At 35.5% G+C, this 17085-nt stretch overlaps 1 protein-coding gene across 14 annotated transcripts in view; it reads right to left on the bottom strand.

Moving 5' to 3' along the window:
* The window catches only part of LOC111044004 (homeobox protein homothorax), a 400612-nt gene that overhangs the window by 78731 nt on the left and 304796 nt on the right, over nucleotides 1–17085 (bottom strand). For all 14 annotated transcript variants that reach the window (XM_039426696.1, XM_039426698.1, XM_039426701.1 and 11 more), the window contains one exon: nucleotides 3–79. In XM_039426696.1, the coding sequence (XP_039282630.1) occupies nucleotides 3–79 (77 nt within the window). The remainder of the gene's footprint in view (nucleotides 1–2; nucleotides 80–17085) is intronic.

The raw sequence follows: 17085 nt of genomic DNA, 5'->3' as shown, positions 1-17085 counted from the left end.
ACCAGTTGTTGACTTGTAATATTGTTAACCCCGTATCCTGGGCTAACTGTTTCTTCTGGTCTTCCGAGGGGTAAGGATGCTGCAAAATAAAAATGAAAACATTAGTTAAAAATAGTGAAAATGCTCAAGATACTCTGGGATATTCTACATAACTATTATGTAAGATTTTCAAGGAACCTCTATATTGAATCTCTATATATTCATTGAATAGTTAATAATGATTACTATTATATTATATCATGTATATGATATGTGAAAATGGAAATAAAATTTGATTTTGGATGTAATCTTATCCACCTCGTGCTAAATCATACAAGCTTCGAAGAAAACAATCACGTATAAATAAGTTTTCTCTGATACAAGTTTCTATTCATTCAGTAACCGAGTTAATCCATATAAGACCTGACCAAGCATTAAAGAAATGAGGATGAATAATATTGTAAATAGCAGAGCTTTGGAGAATGGCTTGTGAAACAAAAGTAAAGATCTCTTCTTATCAACAATAGATTCATCACTTTTCAATATCAAACAGAAGTTTGAGAGTGCTTCATTTCTGCCGGATACTGAAGTTTATTTTTCTATTCTTTCCTTTTCTCTTCTGATTCCTCTTCTTCCAGTCTTCTACGCGAGAAAAACAAATGGACCATGTTTCATAAACAGGGACCGCACCATTGTGTAAACCACTAATTGGGACTAAATTACAACAGAATAAACTGCTAGGAGCTGTTGAAAGCCATTAATTAGCTCCGTCTGTGAAGTGTCAAGTATGATAACATTGGGCTTCCACGCGTTCTTTGTATGTATGGAAAGCAGCTGTAGACCGTAATTCACCAGTTGATTCAACATTTCTGTGGGTGTAAAGTATTCATGTTGTGTTGTATTGAGGTCCACTGGGTCATAGACGTGATTGATGGAAATCCGTTCTTTCATATCCTTCAATTTTGGATTCCTGATAATGAATTATTATTATTATTACCATTCGTCCACTTACCACCTATAAAAGGGGTATTTGGATTTGTCAATAAATATTAGTCAATTGCAACTGATATTAAGAGCTTACTACTCAAAATAAATGTCATTTCAGAGGCCCACTTTTTTAATATTGGGAATTTGTTGGAACTAGAAGGATTACACAGTATTACAGAAGGCTTTGCGATTTGAACGGCCACTAAACAACTATGCCATGTAACTTGGTTCTGTCCAAATTTTCAAAAATTGAAGCTATAATAGATGTAAAAATTCCTCAACTGTTTCATTCGTCATGGACTGATCTACAAAATAAATAACGAAGGATTTGAATTGTTTTTTCAAGAGCTTCCCTAAAATATACAATTCTTTCTTATATACGGTAACTCATCTTTAAAAATATTTTGATGATCAAAGAAGGATGTAAAATAACCTCACTATAATAGCAAGGAGGTTTTTGAGAGAGATTTTCTGATACTTTTAACTCTTTGACGAACCTACAGATGAAAATTTTATGACAAATTGCATTTATTCACATGCTAATAATTGGATAATTTTTCTTCCACAAATTTATTTAGGAGTGATGTGAGTAGGCTATGAATATCATCAGATCCAAGTTACAATTTAATGAAGTCTTGGAGACTCACATCACATCACTGTATAACAGAAATACAATGATTTTCCTACCATAGTCCGAAAATAATGCTACAATATAATAGCCAATTAGTGAGTTTTCAAAGTTTGCAATGTTCATCTGATATTTACGTATATTAAACACTGATCCCTGGGAATCGTGGGGGGCGAGTGTCAGGTCCTCTTGTCAAGGCAATGCAGAAAATTAGCCTCAGGGGCCAAAGCAATGCCCTCGAATTAGTCTTATTCCCGATTAGGGTTGTATGAAAACTTTTGCACAATGACTGTGAGTCAGTGATTGACGGGAGCATTGTATGAAGCCTGTAATTCTGTGTGTGTGCGCGCGCGTGTGTTTGTGTGAATCTTGCTCACATGAACATGTTCGCAGCGAACTGCGAACGTGCGTTTGTTCCGGGCGGAGGTGTGACGACTAGCTGTTTGTTTTTTGATAAGCGTGCGACAAACAGGCTGGCAAACTGTAATTTTAGCGTCTGGGGCGGATCTCTTCACTGATAGACAGGGATGTCACGTGCTTCAACCCCTAGTCAAGTCTCACGCTCGAGTTACTCTCTGTGAAGGCGGATCAGGATAATCATAATAATTAGAAGAGTCATGACTTCCCAGATCCCTAAATGTTTGTGATCCTCCTATTCGTTACATAGACGCATGTAGGCGTATTCGATTCAGAAGTAGACAATGGAATCTTCTTTTGGAAATCAATGTGATAGCATAATGACAGATTCAAATATGGTTTTGTGTTAATGAGAATTATAAAATATTGAATTCTATATGGCAAGAATGAGGCAATCATTGGAAACATTATTCGAAGGAAATCTTGCGATATTGAACGACAAAATGAATAGGATTTCCAGTATTGACTCATTACCTTCAGAATTATACTATTGAGAGTGTATTGTGACACAAGAAGATGAACACTTTTTCCTAGGTTCCTCCATTCGTAAGTGTACTATTGCATAATGATCAGAGAAATAGGGATTTTTTAGGAATTGTTTAAGATTGTTTTATTCTATGATAATAATATAGTCAATTTTTTAACATCGTTTTTCATAGATCCTTCTATGATACAGTTTTAGTCGAAATTCCATAGCTATGATGCTTATTCCATAGAGAATTAGTCTCATAGAGAGAACAGAGGTATTAATTTCTCTAAAAACATAGGCTCTGAAATTGATCAGTTGCGACCTGAAAATTCTGACACCAGACCTGAGCCAGCAAGGGCACTCAATATTATTATTATTTCTTCTATAATAGTCTACACAATGATACTGTTGAAATCTAATATTTTTCATGTTGAAGTTCAATCATCTCAGTTGCCATGAGATAGATCTCTACTCTTCGATACCTCCAGTAATCAAAGTTAAGCGTTCTGAACGTTCCCTACCGAAGTTGAGCAATCTCTCTCCCCCTGTTGAATTGTCTTTTTATTTCAAGTGCAGTGCGCGCCGTAATACAAGCGCATGCAAGCATCTGAGCTTGTTCTAACGTCGAGATGATTGTTTTTCCCGTTTATGTGCACTGATCTGCTCACATACGGGCAAGCAAAGCCATTATTGTTGGTTTTAACTGCAATCCGGGGGGAACAGACTTCGCTCCCCTGTCAATCGGGTCACTCCATCTAGGGTTCCAGACTTGCTAGTCTCCTCAGGGCGATCATCCAATATGCAAAAGAACTGAATCGGGTCGGAACATCACCCACAGACTAAGCACCACACGATTGTCTCTCGATTCTAACCATCCCTCTCTGTGTTGTTTAGTTGTTTTCCACTTTTGCAACTCACGTGAGTTTTCCTTTCCGCTTTCCCTCTGCGAGTTTTCTTTATCCATCGATGCAGACTTGTCTCTCTCCTGGGGAATCTTCACTTCTTCTTTTTTGCTTTACGCCGACTTACTTCGGGAAAGTGCTTTTCTGGAAAATTATTTTCGAGAGCGATGTTTTCCTGTTGAGCCTCTTCCCAGTTTCATACGATTTCTGGATTCTTTCAGGCATGTTCAGTTAGCTCCCTCTTATATGGTATGGTACATGTCTTGGGATGATTACCTATAGAAATTATACAGTACTGTACGACGCATTCAGAAGCATAATTATTTAAATTTGTAAAATAACATCATAGTACCCTTTTTGAGAAGTTTTTAATATAAAATAACAGATAAAAACAGAAAAATATATACATTGAATTATTTAAATTTCCCTCGATACAGTAAAACTTGCATGTGAGATCTTCAAGGGGTCTTCAAGCTTGACATTCTTCAGAACATCATGATTAAATATTGTAGATCATCAATTTTTAACTTGGTAATAATTATATTCTGAATCTTTCAAGCCTCAAATTTCAAGGATTATTTGAATGAATTAAACAAAACATTGTTTTAAATTGAACACAACTTCTAATGCTTTCTTTATTAGAAATTGTTTCAATCTCATTTTATAAAATTCAATTTTACAAAAGTGGATACATAATCTTCTTAAGCCTGAAAGCATCTATGTTTGTATTCTTGTGCACTGTATATGACAATAAGAATTATTGAATTGAATTATTCTGCTGGAAACTTTTATCAATTAAAATTTGAGAGAGAGGAGACAGTTTTGGGAACAGCCTATTGTCCTCTCCCAATCATGTCGTATTTATGATTTGTGGCATTGTTGATGAATGACGAATAAATCAATCTCAGAGAATGAATCGAAAACGCATTTACACTTTGATATTTATGAATGAAAATGAAAATGAATTTATTCTGCCTTTGAGTAATACAACATTTAAAAACAATAATAGTTTCAGAATTATACTAGCAGCAATTTTTTCATAGACGCTGCCAGTTTACATTCATTCTATATATAATTTTATAATAATATAGAGGTAAGATTTGCTGAATAAATAAATAAAATAAATAACAATATCTGCGGCCATTGCGGTACAATGATAATAATTTTATAACACTCATTTTGATGGACGAAATTCATGCTAAATTGATAGAACATCAATGAATGATGTGATGTGGAACTTGTGAATGTGTGGTTTGGGAACCAAATTTTTTGCAACTTATTGGAAGTGGCAGAGAATTTTGACGAGAGAGGAAGTAGCTGATGTGCATCTTTGTCTCTCACGTATTTGCCAGCAGCACGAGCCGAGTTGACACGCGCTGCAATCCTGCACGCTTCCGCCATTGTACCCGAAATAGCTGCAATTGCTGCGATTTTTTCTTCTCTTTTCTAGTCTGAGGCAATTTCCCTCCATATGACAAAGGCAGTCGCTCCAAATACAGTTAGCCGACAACGACACCATAATAAAAACAAATCCCAGAGAGAAAAAGGAATCCGTTTATTTTGGCTGAGCTGAATTACTGGAGAGAAACTTTCTTGCAATTTTGTATGTTATGAGCCAGAGTCAAGACTTGTAGCAGAATTAGCTCAACCATTGATGATTGATAGGTCTAAACAGCGATTGTAAAGTGATGTATCTCTAAACTTACTGTGTTGTCGATTTTCTCGCTTTATCACATGGCCTATGTAGGTCTACAATCATGGAATAATGGAAACCAAGAGTATCCAAATATAAATTAAGTGCCATTTGCTCAGTTAGCTGATTCGAATCGGCTTTCGTTTTGATATCACATTATTATTAAAACTCACAATTATTATATTATTTTTCTGTGCATTTATATTTTGTTTATCAAGAACAGTACTTAGATTATTTATAAAATTCAACATCCATAGATTATCATCCATCAACAGAATTGTTTCATTTGTCCTGCTGTTATTACATTAAAAAATGTGTTTCTTATTTTTAGAACTCGTGGCTGGAGCTCGAGGCTTCTTCTTCCAGTTACGCCAAAAACTATTAGATTGAAAAATGTGCTTCTTACTTTTAGAACTCGTGGCTGGAGCTCAAGGCTTCTTTTCCCAGTTACGCCAAAAACTATTGTATTTTTGTATTTTAATATGAACAAGAATAAATTTCAAGAATATAGCAAACGAAACTTAACATTGATGTAATAGAGTTTAACCTGAGATGCCGTACAAACTTGCACTTTGCAATCGGCGCTAATAATATAATATGTTCTTTGATACTATATCCCACATTTTAAATGATCATTTACATTCCAGTTTGAATGCTAATCTTCTCAAATGGGTGAAAAGAAGTTTGAGAATAATTTGTACTGGATATGTATGGAAATAACTCTATACAGAAGAATTTTGTGCTCTCCTATCAGTCTATCCACAGTTGTACTACAATAGTAGGACCATCGTTCTGGAAGTTTTTTGAGTGTTCATGAGAATCCGGATAATCTAGAAGGAAATTCAGAGAGGACTATGTATGCTCGAAAAGATAAGCGAGTTCCCATGCAGCACATCGATTGAAGTGATGGGAATAAAGCAGCGGGTTTCCCCCGAAGAATAGTGATGCCGGATGAACAGACACGAGAGGTCGCAAGTTGTTTGGCCGTGGTCGGATACGGACGGACGGGGGACGGACAGGGGACGGACAGGGAACGGACGGGGGACGGACGGGGGACGAACGGATGGTGTTTTTATTGAAACGGGCACAGCAAGTTGACACAGCCAGATCCGGAGATAGCAGAGGGGATGAAACAGTTTCTGCCGGATTTAAAACGCATCCACCACATTCTCAGAGAATGTCAAATTCGTTTCTATCAGACCTCTTACACAACCCTTACACGTTTTATGGGCAGTTGCCGAGAATTTTACTGTCAATTTATACGAGATTCGGGGCCCAAAGAGGCGAGTTAGCATAATGCTACAGTCGACAAGGATCTGATTCGCTACCAAAAACGGCAGCTTCCTTCTTCCTACCCTCGCTTTGTTGCTCCTAGCAAAACTGATATTTGTCCAAGCGAAATGAATAAATAAGCTCATGCTCCAGACTGACAGTTGAGCTTTCAATTTCCAATTTTTATTCACATAGTTCCTAATTTGAATTTAGATAACAGTTCCAAGTGAACAACTATCAACATTGTGTGAATGTCCTAAATTCATTTTGAGGGAAACATTGATCTATAGATCTATAATTATTATAATAATAGTATTTAGTAATAGTAATAATGGTTTTATCAAAGTAATGGGGATAATTCCCACTATTATGTATTGCTTTATTTAATTAATTTGAATTTTTGTAGTTGCTATACCCTGTGTATGTATTATATTCTATAATATGTTGTATTATTCTATGGAAATGAATAAATTCAATTCAATTGGGAGAAGGTTGAAAGAACTTTTCGTTTTTTCTGTGTTTAATAAGATGAGACTTTGGTATTGTCACGGCATATTTTCCAATAAAATAGAAACAGCCTAAATCAAAGAATTTGAAAGTATCGGTGAGTTGATCAATAATATATATATATATATATATTATAATTATATTTATATAAATTATATAAATATATATATATATTTTTTGATCAACTCACCGATACTTTCAAAATTCTTTTGATTTAGGCTGTTTCTATTTTTATTGGAAAATATGCCGTGACAATACCAAAGTCTCATCTTATTAAACACAGAAAAAACGAAAAGTTCTTTCAACCTATATATATATATATATATATATATTGCCAAATTTCCTACATATTCCATCACCACCACATGTGTAACTATAGGCCTATTAATTGATCGAGTTATTCGGAGCAATTACGAAATACAATGAACCTTTTAAAATATAAAAATATGGAACTGATTTAAATTCATCCAATAAAAATAGGCCAAAGTAGTAGTGGATATTTCTAAATTGGGATTTCAAGATTATAAACCCCAACAGTATTTAATAAGAAAAACTTTGAACTGAAATAGGATTTCATGTATGAAGTAGATTATCTACCAGTGGAATATATTATTAGAAGTAGAGATTATTTTAGCCCTGATTATCTCTGATATGCATCTATTTGTGAAAATGTCTTGTAACCAGATCCAAAATTGTTTTTCAAAACGTTCAAAGTTCAACTCGAAAATGAGACCTGTGTGGTCACCAAACCATTGTCGTGTACCAAATAAAACTGAGTAGAATTTGACAAATGTTTGTTTTCATTCAGTTTTTCAAAACGTGTATGATCAAGAGCATGAAATGCTCATTTCAGACAGAGGTAACCCATTTCCTTTCTTCGTTATTATCACCGATGTGGCTGTAAATATGACAATGAAAGTAGAACTGCGGTATCAACAACTTTATTATGTGACGAATAATTCTCCTACGCTTATATTTCCGGGCGAATGGCAATATTCCCATGAGAAGGTGTAGGCCTATATGGCAGCGGCAAATAAGAAAAAAAGCAGCAAGATGTCAGCACTGGAGCGGAAGAAAATTTGTCGAGGGATAAAAAGTTCCCTCCGTTTTTTCTCGCCTAGAACGCGTGGAGCGGTGATTGTTTCACCGATATATGGAATTTTTATGTTCCCTATTTTATGTTGCAATCATTCAGGGATGATGGGAGAATCAGAGACCCTTCTTGCAGGCGATATCGACAGGAAAGTACGGAGGAAAGAGTGAGAAAAAGGAGAGAGATGGGAGTATGAGAAGAGCTTAGGACGAGTGTCACCTCACCATGCGACACCCCAACTTTAATAACCCACCGAAAATGTTCTTCTTTATGACCGGTTTTATGGCATTGGAAATATATTTCAAGCTCGGCTTATTCAGTTCCCTGTAGACGTTGTCCATTCTTTTGCGGAGAGGGAGAAGATCGAGTTTCCCGGAATAATTTTCTCGTAATAAATCCGAAATCCGAATACATCGCGCACCACACCGGATGATCGCGGCTATTGTCGGGTGATATACGACTCCCTCGAAACCTTCACAATAACTACATTGGTGATGTGAGAAGAGAGGTCTAGTTATGTAGGAAGGAAGGATAAAGATATCCAAGGGAATATTGCATAGACTTACAAGGAAAATGTGCTTGTATGAATGTTTGTAGAATAATTCAAATCTGAAGTAAAAAATAATAACTGTTAACGAATTTAGGACAGAGGACATTAAAGACTCAACATAATACTGAGAATAAGCACATGGACAGTAAATACAAATATAAATCTGAGTACCCTTTTCAAATTATTCCGTCATCACCAAACCTACGTCCAACCTATTATTTTCTTTCAAAAAGGGTACGCAAATTTATATTTTTATTTATTTTCAAAAGTAGCCCTGAAGAAAAAAAGGCACATGGACAGTGTATTTAATTATTAGTGATGGTTTCTTGAACCATTCCGAGCTGCTTTGTATTAACACACTTTTTTATGTGTTTGAACACGACATACAGTCAAATATTTAAGTAAATGATTAAAAACATTTTCGCTAGATGAACGACTGTTGAAAATGATCGCTGGACGATCGAAAGTACTTCAGTCAGTAAGTAAAAGTTTTTAATCATTTACTTAATAATTGACTGCATGTCGTGTTCAAATACATAAAAAAAGTGTGATTTAATTATTGTCAGTAGTTGATGAATGATTGCACAGTATTCGATTGTATCGTGTTATACATAGTTTACTCAAGTGGAAGAACGGATTCAGGTAATATTAGTTGACTGGTCAATTCACTACTACCATAAATTGAAGAACAATTTTACCTTAGAGAAGTACCTACGCTAACAAGTAAAGAGTACTTTTTTATTCCGTGCCAATACCCTACAAGCTACTTGATATGAATCTAGTAGACAATCATAAAACAAGCCGATTTCATGCAGACCACCTCGACTGCTATCAATGGTAACCGGAGGTAACTCCTGACATGCGCGGGCGTCGACATATTTGATAAGTGTGTGCGCACCTTGGATTATAATTATTTCGAGACAGCTCCTCTAATTGCGGGTATCATGTGAGCTGCGGCCGGAAGCACATGCGTTCAAGATTTCAGTGTGTATTCGTTGGATAAACAAATTTAAGGCCGGTTTTTCCGTATCCCCGACAATTAGAGCATCGACATATCAGTGTTGGAAATCTGCTACGGTTACATGTCACGTGATGAAAAGGCAGCACTGGTCCGACAGTAAATTCGTTTTATTAAAGCTCAGTATGCCAAACATGGCTGATAAATGAGTGAGTAACTGCGTTAGTGAAGAGGTTAATTAGCGAGTATGAAGACTACGATAAGAGTTGTAATTCGATGCAAATGTGTGCGTTATCATGGCTGGCTGTGTGTGTCGAACCCTACCCCCTCTCACCACCATGAACAAAGCCCCCCCCCCATAACAGCCAACGAAGCGGCGTCCCCTTCATTATGCCGGCGCATGGCTCTAATTATTCACCTTATCTGTGTTTGATCAGTCCAAACCTCCCCTCCCCCGACCTCATATTCAACCCCACGTACCCGTGTTTGCCTCAAATAAATAAATAAATAATACGTCTCCTTCCATTGCACCGTTGTCGGTGACGTCGAAAAACGGGAGAGGGCATCTTCCAAAGCTATTAAAACTCCAAACGACAATATTTTCATATTTGATTAACAGTAGTTGGAAAGATATTCAATATTTAGTCAACTTCATATGGGGTATACAGCAGAGCGAAAAACCAGGAGGAATTTTAAAATAAAAACACATCTTCAAACTTAAATTTTGAAAACACTTATGGAATGAAAATGGACACATATTGGTAGTAACGATCGTTTCGACCTGTTGTACGGTCATCATCAGTCTCGAAATAGGTCGAAATCATCAGACTCGGAATAGATCATCGATCAAATTAATCATCAGACACCTCGAATAGACTCGAAATCATCAGACATCAGTCTGATGATAACCAACAACAGGTCGAAACGATCGTCACTACCAATATAAGTGCATTTTCACTCCATAAGTATTTTTAAAATGTGAATTTAATTTAAATAGTGAAAAAGAATGGATATGCAACAGAGTAAACACATCTTTACTTTCAATCATTCATACATTATTATTTTGTTTAAACGTGTAGAATCCTATATTTCTATAAATATGCATTGTTTTTAAAATGTAAATTTAATTCTAATAGTGAAAATGAATGGATATGCAACAGAATAAACACATCATCACTTTCAATCATTCATACATTATTATCGTCACTAAAAAAATATACAATGTTAACATTTAGTTCACTCCGTAAGGGGTAATTTGACATGACGTGAGAATAAATTGAAAATGAAATAAAAAATGTTCACTTTCAATAGTCAAAACATTATTCATGTCCAAAGTAACATCTAAATAGAACCTTACAAATATGACGAATTGTAGGCGTATAGTGGTGATAATAATATCATGATAGATAGAGTGCAGTATTCTTGTCTGAGAATTCAATTCTCTTCCAATATTTTAAGTCGAAGTTTAACATATTTTCCCGGCTACAAAACATTGATCTGTCACCGTTACGCTTGTGTTATTCCTAATGCAGTCTGTACATGAGTTGTGAAACTGAACTTCATATTATTCCAGCTATTTTTGGTTAGATTTATGAACATTGTGATGGAGCAACTCTTCAATGTACTGTACTCATAATAATCACGAATTGAAATCTAAAATGTTGCAGATGAAATCAAACTATGTGTCAGAAGTTCGCAAATGAAAATAATGTACTTGGAAATAGCCTTCTAGTGCACACAATACTAGGTTGAATTTAGCTCACTCCATTAATCAAGTCATGATTTAATTAATGATGACTTTGTCTTTTCAAATGTCAAATGAATGGGTTCTCATTGATCAGAATCTAGATTGTTCATAATTCATTAGCTATCGTATATTGAAAATAGCTGGAATCGGAATAGCTCGAAAATACGGCTCGAATGTTTTAAGCTTGTGGTACATTTGACAAATCCATTACTAACGGAGTTGACAAACTTATTATTAGAAAGGATCTTATTCATCTTGAAATTTATACAAGAGTATATTTTCAACTATTGATCTCGTCATCACCTGGCTTGAATTGAAGAGAGATAACATTATTATTGGATGCGAAAAACTTGGACGTATGCTACAGTATTTAAAAACTTTAAGAACTTGAAAGACAGACAGATGGTCTACTGATTGTAGATCTAGTTTAGAATATTCTTTCAATGGCATTCTTGAATGGCATTATTATTCAATGAAAGAATCTTGGAGGTAGGCTACAGTATTCGAAACATTCAAGAGCTTAAAAACACAGACTTTACTGATTGTAGAGCTAGTTTAGAATATTCTTTCAAGGAGTGACGAAATTAAAGGCTGATTAGACATTGTGAAAATACTTACTATTCTGCTGATCGATAAATTATTAAAAATATCAATCAATAGACCTGAAGTACATATTTTCTTGCAATACTCCTTAAATATTATAATAGCAAAGAAGTAAAATATTTTGGCAAGATTGTAGTGAGGGAAGTTTTATTAGGATGTAGGTACAAGGATGCATGTTGAGAGTGATCGTTTTACTGTGGCATGCTTGTTATTCGGTTTTCCTACACTGTTTTTCCTGTGAGAGGATGTGATGGAATTTCTCCTACTCACAACCTCTTGCTCTTCCTTCTCTTTCTACTCTATCATCTTCTTATTCTTCTCTCTCCTGCTGTTCCTTCTCCTTCTATTCCATAATCTCCTTATCCTTCCCTCTCCTACTCTTACTTCTTCTTCTACTCCATTATTTTCTTATTCTTCCCTCTCGTTCTCTACCTTTTCCTTCCATTCTCTCATCTTCTTATTCTCTCCTCTTCTACTCTTCCTTCTACTTCTACTCTATAATCTTCTTATTCCTCCGTAATTATTTGTCCTTATTTTCGTACTAGTAGAAGTTATTGTGGTTACGCTATTCCTCCTGTTCTACCTTCTCCTTCTACTCTACAATCTCCTTATTCTTCCTTCTTATATTTCTCTCTCTTTATCATTCTTCTCGTCTTAGAAGGAGTTATTGTGGTAGCACTCTTCCTCCTGTTGTACCTTCTCCTTCTACTCTATAATCTCCTTATTCTTTCGTCTCTTAGTTCTTTCTCCTTCGTCGTAGGAAAAGACACTGTGGTTTCGCTCTTCCTCCTGTTCATCCATCTCCTTCTACTCTACAATCTCCTTATTCTTCCTTCACGTATTTCTTTCTCCTTATTTTCGTCGTAGAAGAAGTTATTGTGGTTGCGCTCTTTCTCGTGTTCTACCATCTCCTTCTACTCTACAATCTCCTTATTCTTCCTTCACATAGTTCTTTCTCCTTATTTTCGTCGTAGAAGAAGTTATTGTGGTTGTTGTGCAGGACAGGACACATATATTTTGGACGTGGCGCAATAGATCAGGCCGCACTGCGACAGCTCGATTACAGAGAGAAGATTTCGACGGGGATTTGCATCGGTCTCAGATTTCCCTGCTCTATGATCCATTCCGAAGCAACAATTTGCAATTTCCGGGTGGAGAGCGAGAGAGGGAGCGCCGCCGAAATAGGCCCCGAAACGGCCCCGACTCTCTCTCCAGGGCTACATAATGGTCCAGAATCACCCACTACGAATTTCCATTTCCTACCCTAGCCCCACAGGAAACATGCCATGTATTCCCTACTCTTCGACAGCAGCCTTACCTTCTCGGTTTGACTTTCAAGAGTACTCCTCCTCCTCCTCCTCCTCCTCCTCTTCCTCCTCCTCCTCCTCCTTCCTCTTCCTCTTCCTCCTCCTCTCCCTCCTCCCCCTCCTCCACCTCCTCCTCCTCCCTAAACCATCATCCTCTTCCTTCCTTCCTCTGACGAAATCCGGGTCTTGTATTATTAACACTGTCTGCCCACCTCTGGGAGCCATACCACGTCTTCAGTCTCCACCTGAGACTTATTAAATACCACTACGGATCATTACCTTGCTACTACACCCTTCCTTACATAGGCAGAATAACTGCGATAACTTGTAATAATAATTAGCAAACGATCTGAGGAATTTACTCATTCGTTGATGAATTTCAGGAATGGAAAAAGCTTTTTGTACTCTCAGCAATGAATTATTTGAATTCAATTATACGAGTGCAAACCCCAGTAAATAGTACCGATTTCTGTCGTTTCAAACCATTCTTTATCTGATCTACTCAACAATTCTGTTGAAAGCTAGATATAGAACTATAAACTAGTCATTAGAACTATCATCAATTTTCAATCATCTTATGTAATTATTTCATGCTATTTTTTCCAAGTAGAAATAAATATTCGACGAGTGCACATATTATAGGAATATAATCTATGTAAATAATTTACAGGAATTTCAACCTCTGTTTTGGCTGGAACCCCATGTGAATATTCAAGCTTCGTGCTCTTTATTGTCATTTGTAGTAGTATTCTATATATGGAACATAGAACATAGTATATATTATATATAGAACTTAGTATATTATATACAAATATTATAGAGAAATAATTCATAGGAATTTTAACATCTGTTTTGGCAGGAACCCCATGTGAATATTTGAGCTGTGTGCTCTTTATTGTCATTTGTTGTAGTATTCTATATATGGAACATAGAACATAGTATAATATAGAACATAGTATAATATATATACACATATTAAAGAAAAATAATTTATAGGAATTTTAACCTCTGTTTTGGCTGGAACCCCATGTGAATATTGAAGCTTCGTGCTCTTTATTGTCATTTGCAGTAGTATTCTATATATGGAACATAGAACATAGTATATATTATGTATAGAACATAGTATGATATATATACAAATATTATAGAAAAATAATTTATAGGAATTTTAACCTCTGTTTTGACTGGAACCCCATTTGGATAATAAAGCTTTGTGCTTGAAAATGTGTCATTTGTTATAGTATTTTATGAATAGGCATCATGAATTGTCTTCTAAAACGTCATATAGAATTTACAAGGATCAAAGAGGCAAACTATTAACTAATATCATCTTCCTCCACATAACATATAATATTTTTTGTCATCCATAGGTGTTCCTTCATATTTGTATCATCGAATCAACTTACTTCCATGTTCAACAATATTATAAATATCAGGAATGCCATACGTTCAGCAATATTCGCTAGAGACACAGCCGAGTTGAAAACGGGCGCCGGTATCACTGCATCAATTTCGATTTCAATTTGAATATTATTTATTGTAATACTGTTGTTGATAAGCAATCCCTGAATGAGCTTGCGAGCCTAGAGTGAACGAACCGGAACTGCACTCGTGTGCCAGCAGCTCACTTCTTCAAAATAGTCTCCTATCCAATATAAATGGTCGCTTCTTGTCTCAGTCCCGCGATCGCGTACGTCGATTTGCTCGCTCGAATTTGTACACGACTCATTACCAATTTCCTGGCAACCATGGCACGAGCTACATACCACATTCATGCAGTACAGAGAATCAGAAAGAAACTTCTCAAAACATGGAATGGATTCAAAATCTTGCAAAACTTCTCTCAAAGAGGACTTATACACATCAAAACATGGAATGGATTTAAAATCTTGGATGAAAGCACTGATATTCTGCGATATATTACACGATAGTATTGTTATAATTCAAACTCTCATAACTTCGAAACCCTCAACACTTATAACTCCATTCATTCATCAACATAATTGCAAATCATATAATTATCTATGACTGGGTAAGAGAGAGCAACGGGCTCAGCCCAAAACTGATTTTCTCCCAAATTTTATAAACAGTAGCATTTCCAAAACTTACATCATATTCAATAGGCCTCAAGATACGCCTTATTTTAATTTGTTTGTCTTTGTTTGCCTTTTATTTTGTTTAGTGAGGTCCACGTTATAATGGCAGTGAAGAAAGATAGGAGAAAAGCGTTGCCGATTCTTCAATTCAATTCGATTTCAATTAGCAAGAAATTGTATTTTTCAATAATTTCTTAATGAATTTTCAAAATTAAGATGAAATATTTTGTTTATTAATTTTACATTGTTAAAAGTCTATCTGGAACAGAGCAAAGCGAGAAAGAGATACGCTATATTAGATTCGTTGAATAATATAGACAAGGATAGCAATACCATTGCTAATCAAACCCTGCCATTATAAAGTGGACCTCACTATAGGGTTGTTCACTTTTATTCCGCATTTTTATATTTTTTACTTATTATTTTATATTGTATTCGTTTGTGACATAGATGAATTGATTGATTTCAGTTTCAAGAATTTGAGTCCAGCCCAAATATGAAGGAATTATAGACGGTTGGAAATAGACGTATCAATTTTTCATTTCAACTGCCATTCGCAGTTGAGTGATTCTTATCAAAGATCACGTCAGAACTGATGTACCAAAATTGGCGGAAGAACCGAGATCGGAAAAATTGAACAGGAAAATGGAGATGCGTGATTGATAGGTAATCCATGAGTTTAAACTTCATACTTGATGGCTCTGGTGTATACTTCAAACATAGTAGAAGTCTACATTTTACCTCTATTGTTGAGAGGTAACTACAATTTTAGGAAATAGGGAGAAAAATTGGAAACTGAGTTTTTGTGACCAGCCAGAGGCACAAGCTGTGTTGTGAGCGTGGTGGTATTTGTGGTTGGTGCTTCAGGCGCGGTTTCATCTATACACAAACATTGAGGTTGGCGTATTTTATTGATGGAAGAGAGAGAGAAAAACGAAATGGATGGTGAGAGAGAACGAATGTGGATGAAATAAACTAGGAACACCACCAGGGAAATACCAACTGCCAACGTATGCATTTTTCTTCGCATATAATATTCAAGCTGGCCTCTCCCTCCCACACCCGCCTCCATCATCAAACTGACAGCTATGCTCGTTGTATTTTCACATGCCGGCATTTGCAACCCTCGCTTTTCGAATACTCTACACTTCACCAATTTTCAATGATAATTTGAGCTGTTATTCAACTTTTTAAACAATCTATTGAAACAATTATGACAGGTCTCATTTCAGACACAACCTATTTCCGACTATGTATAATCTTATCTAAACTTGGGAGAGATTTTTGTAATATTATACATAAGGTAAATTATGTAAACAAACAATTATTTTTTGTCATAATTTTTGTATTGATGTGCAAAATAAATAAATTTTGAATTGAATAGCACAAGGTTCTACTTTTTTTTCTCCCCCGATCATTTTGGTGATGTACTTATTGTATTAGAGAATAAATGAATAAAGTCTCAGTTTCATCAAACATCTTCATACTCAGATACGATTAGAATCGAAGAACTGTTTCGTGAATTGTGCAGAATCACTTGAATACACAATGTATTGTATTTGTTACTCGATTATTTCAATTTGAATCAACATAAGAGATGGAGGAAGATGTCGAAATAATCTTGAGGCTAAATAATCTTGCGAAACTAATCGAATTGACATAGATCTGCAAGAAAATATAAAACTTATACTCAGTTTATCAATAATTTTCAATATTTCAATTATTAATAAGCCACCGATACATTATCTTCAATGTTCATTTATCTATGCCTAATTTTTAATTCCATTGTCGGTAACATTCACCCAAATAAGGGTAATCAGCCACCGGAAATTTATGTTGAATGTTCATAAGCAATCTATTGGCATATAGGTTCAATA

This window comes from Nilaparvata lugens, chromosome 4, assembly GCF_014356525.2.
Source record: "Nilaparvata lugens isolate BPH chromosome 4, ASM1435652v1, whole genome shotgun sequence".
Lineage (NCBI taxonomy): Eukaryota > Metazoa > Arthropoda > Insecta > Hemiptera > Delphacidae > Nilaparvata > Nilaparvata lugens.
This window is presented reverse-complemented; position numbering and strand designations above follow the sequence as displayed.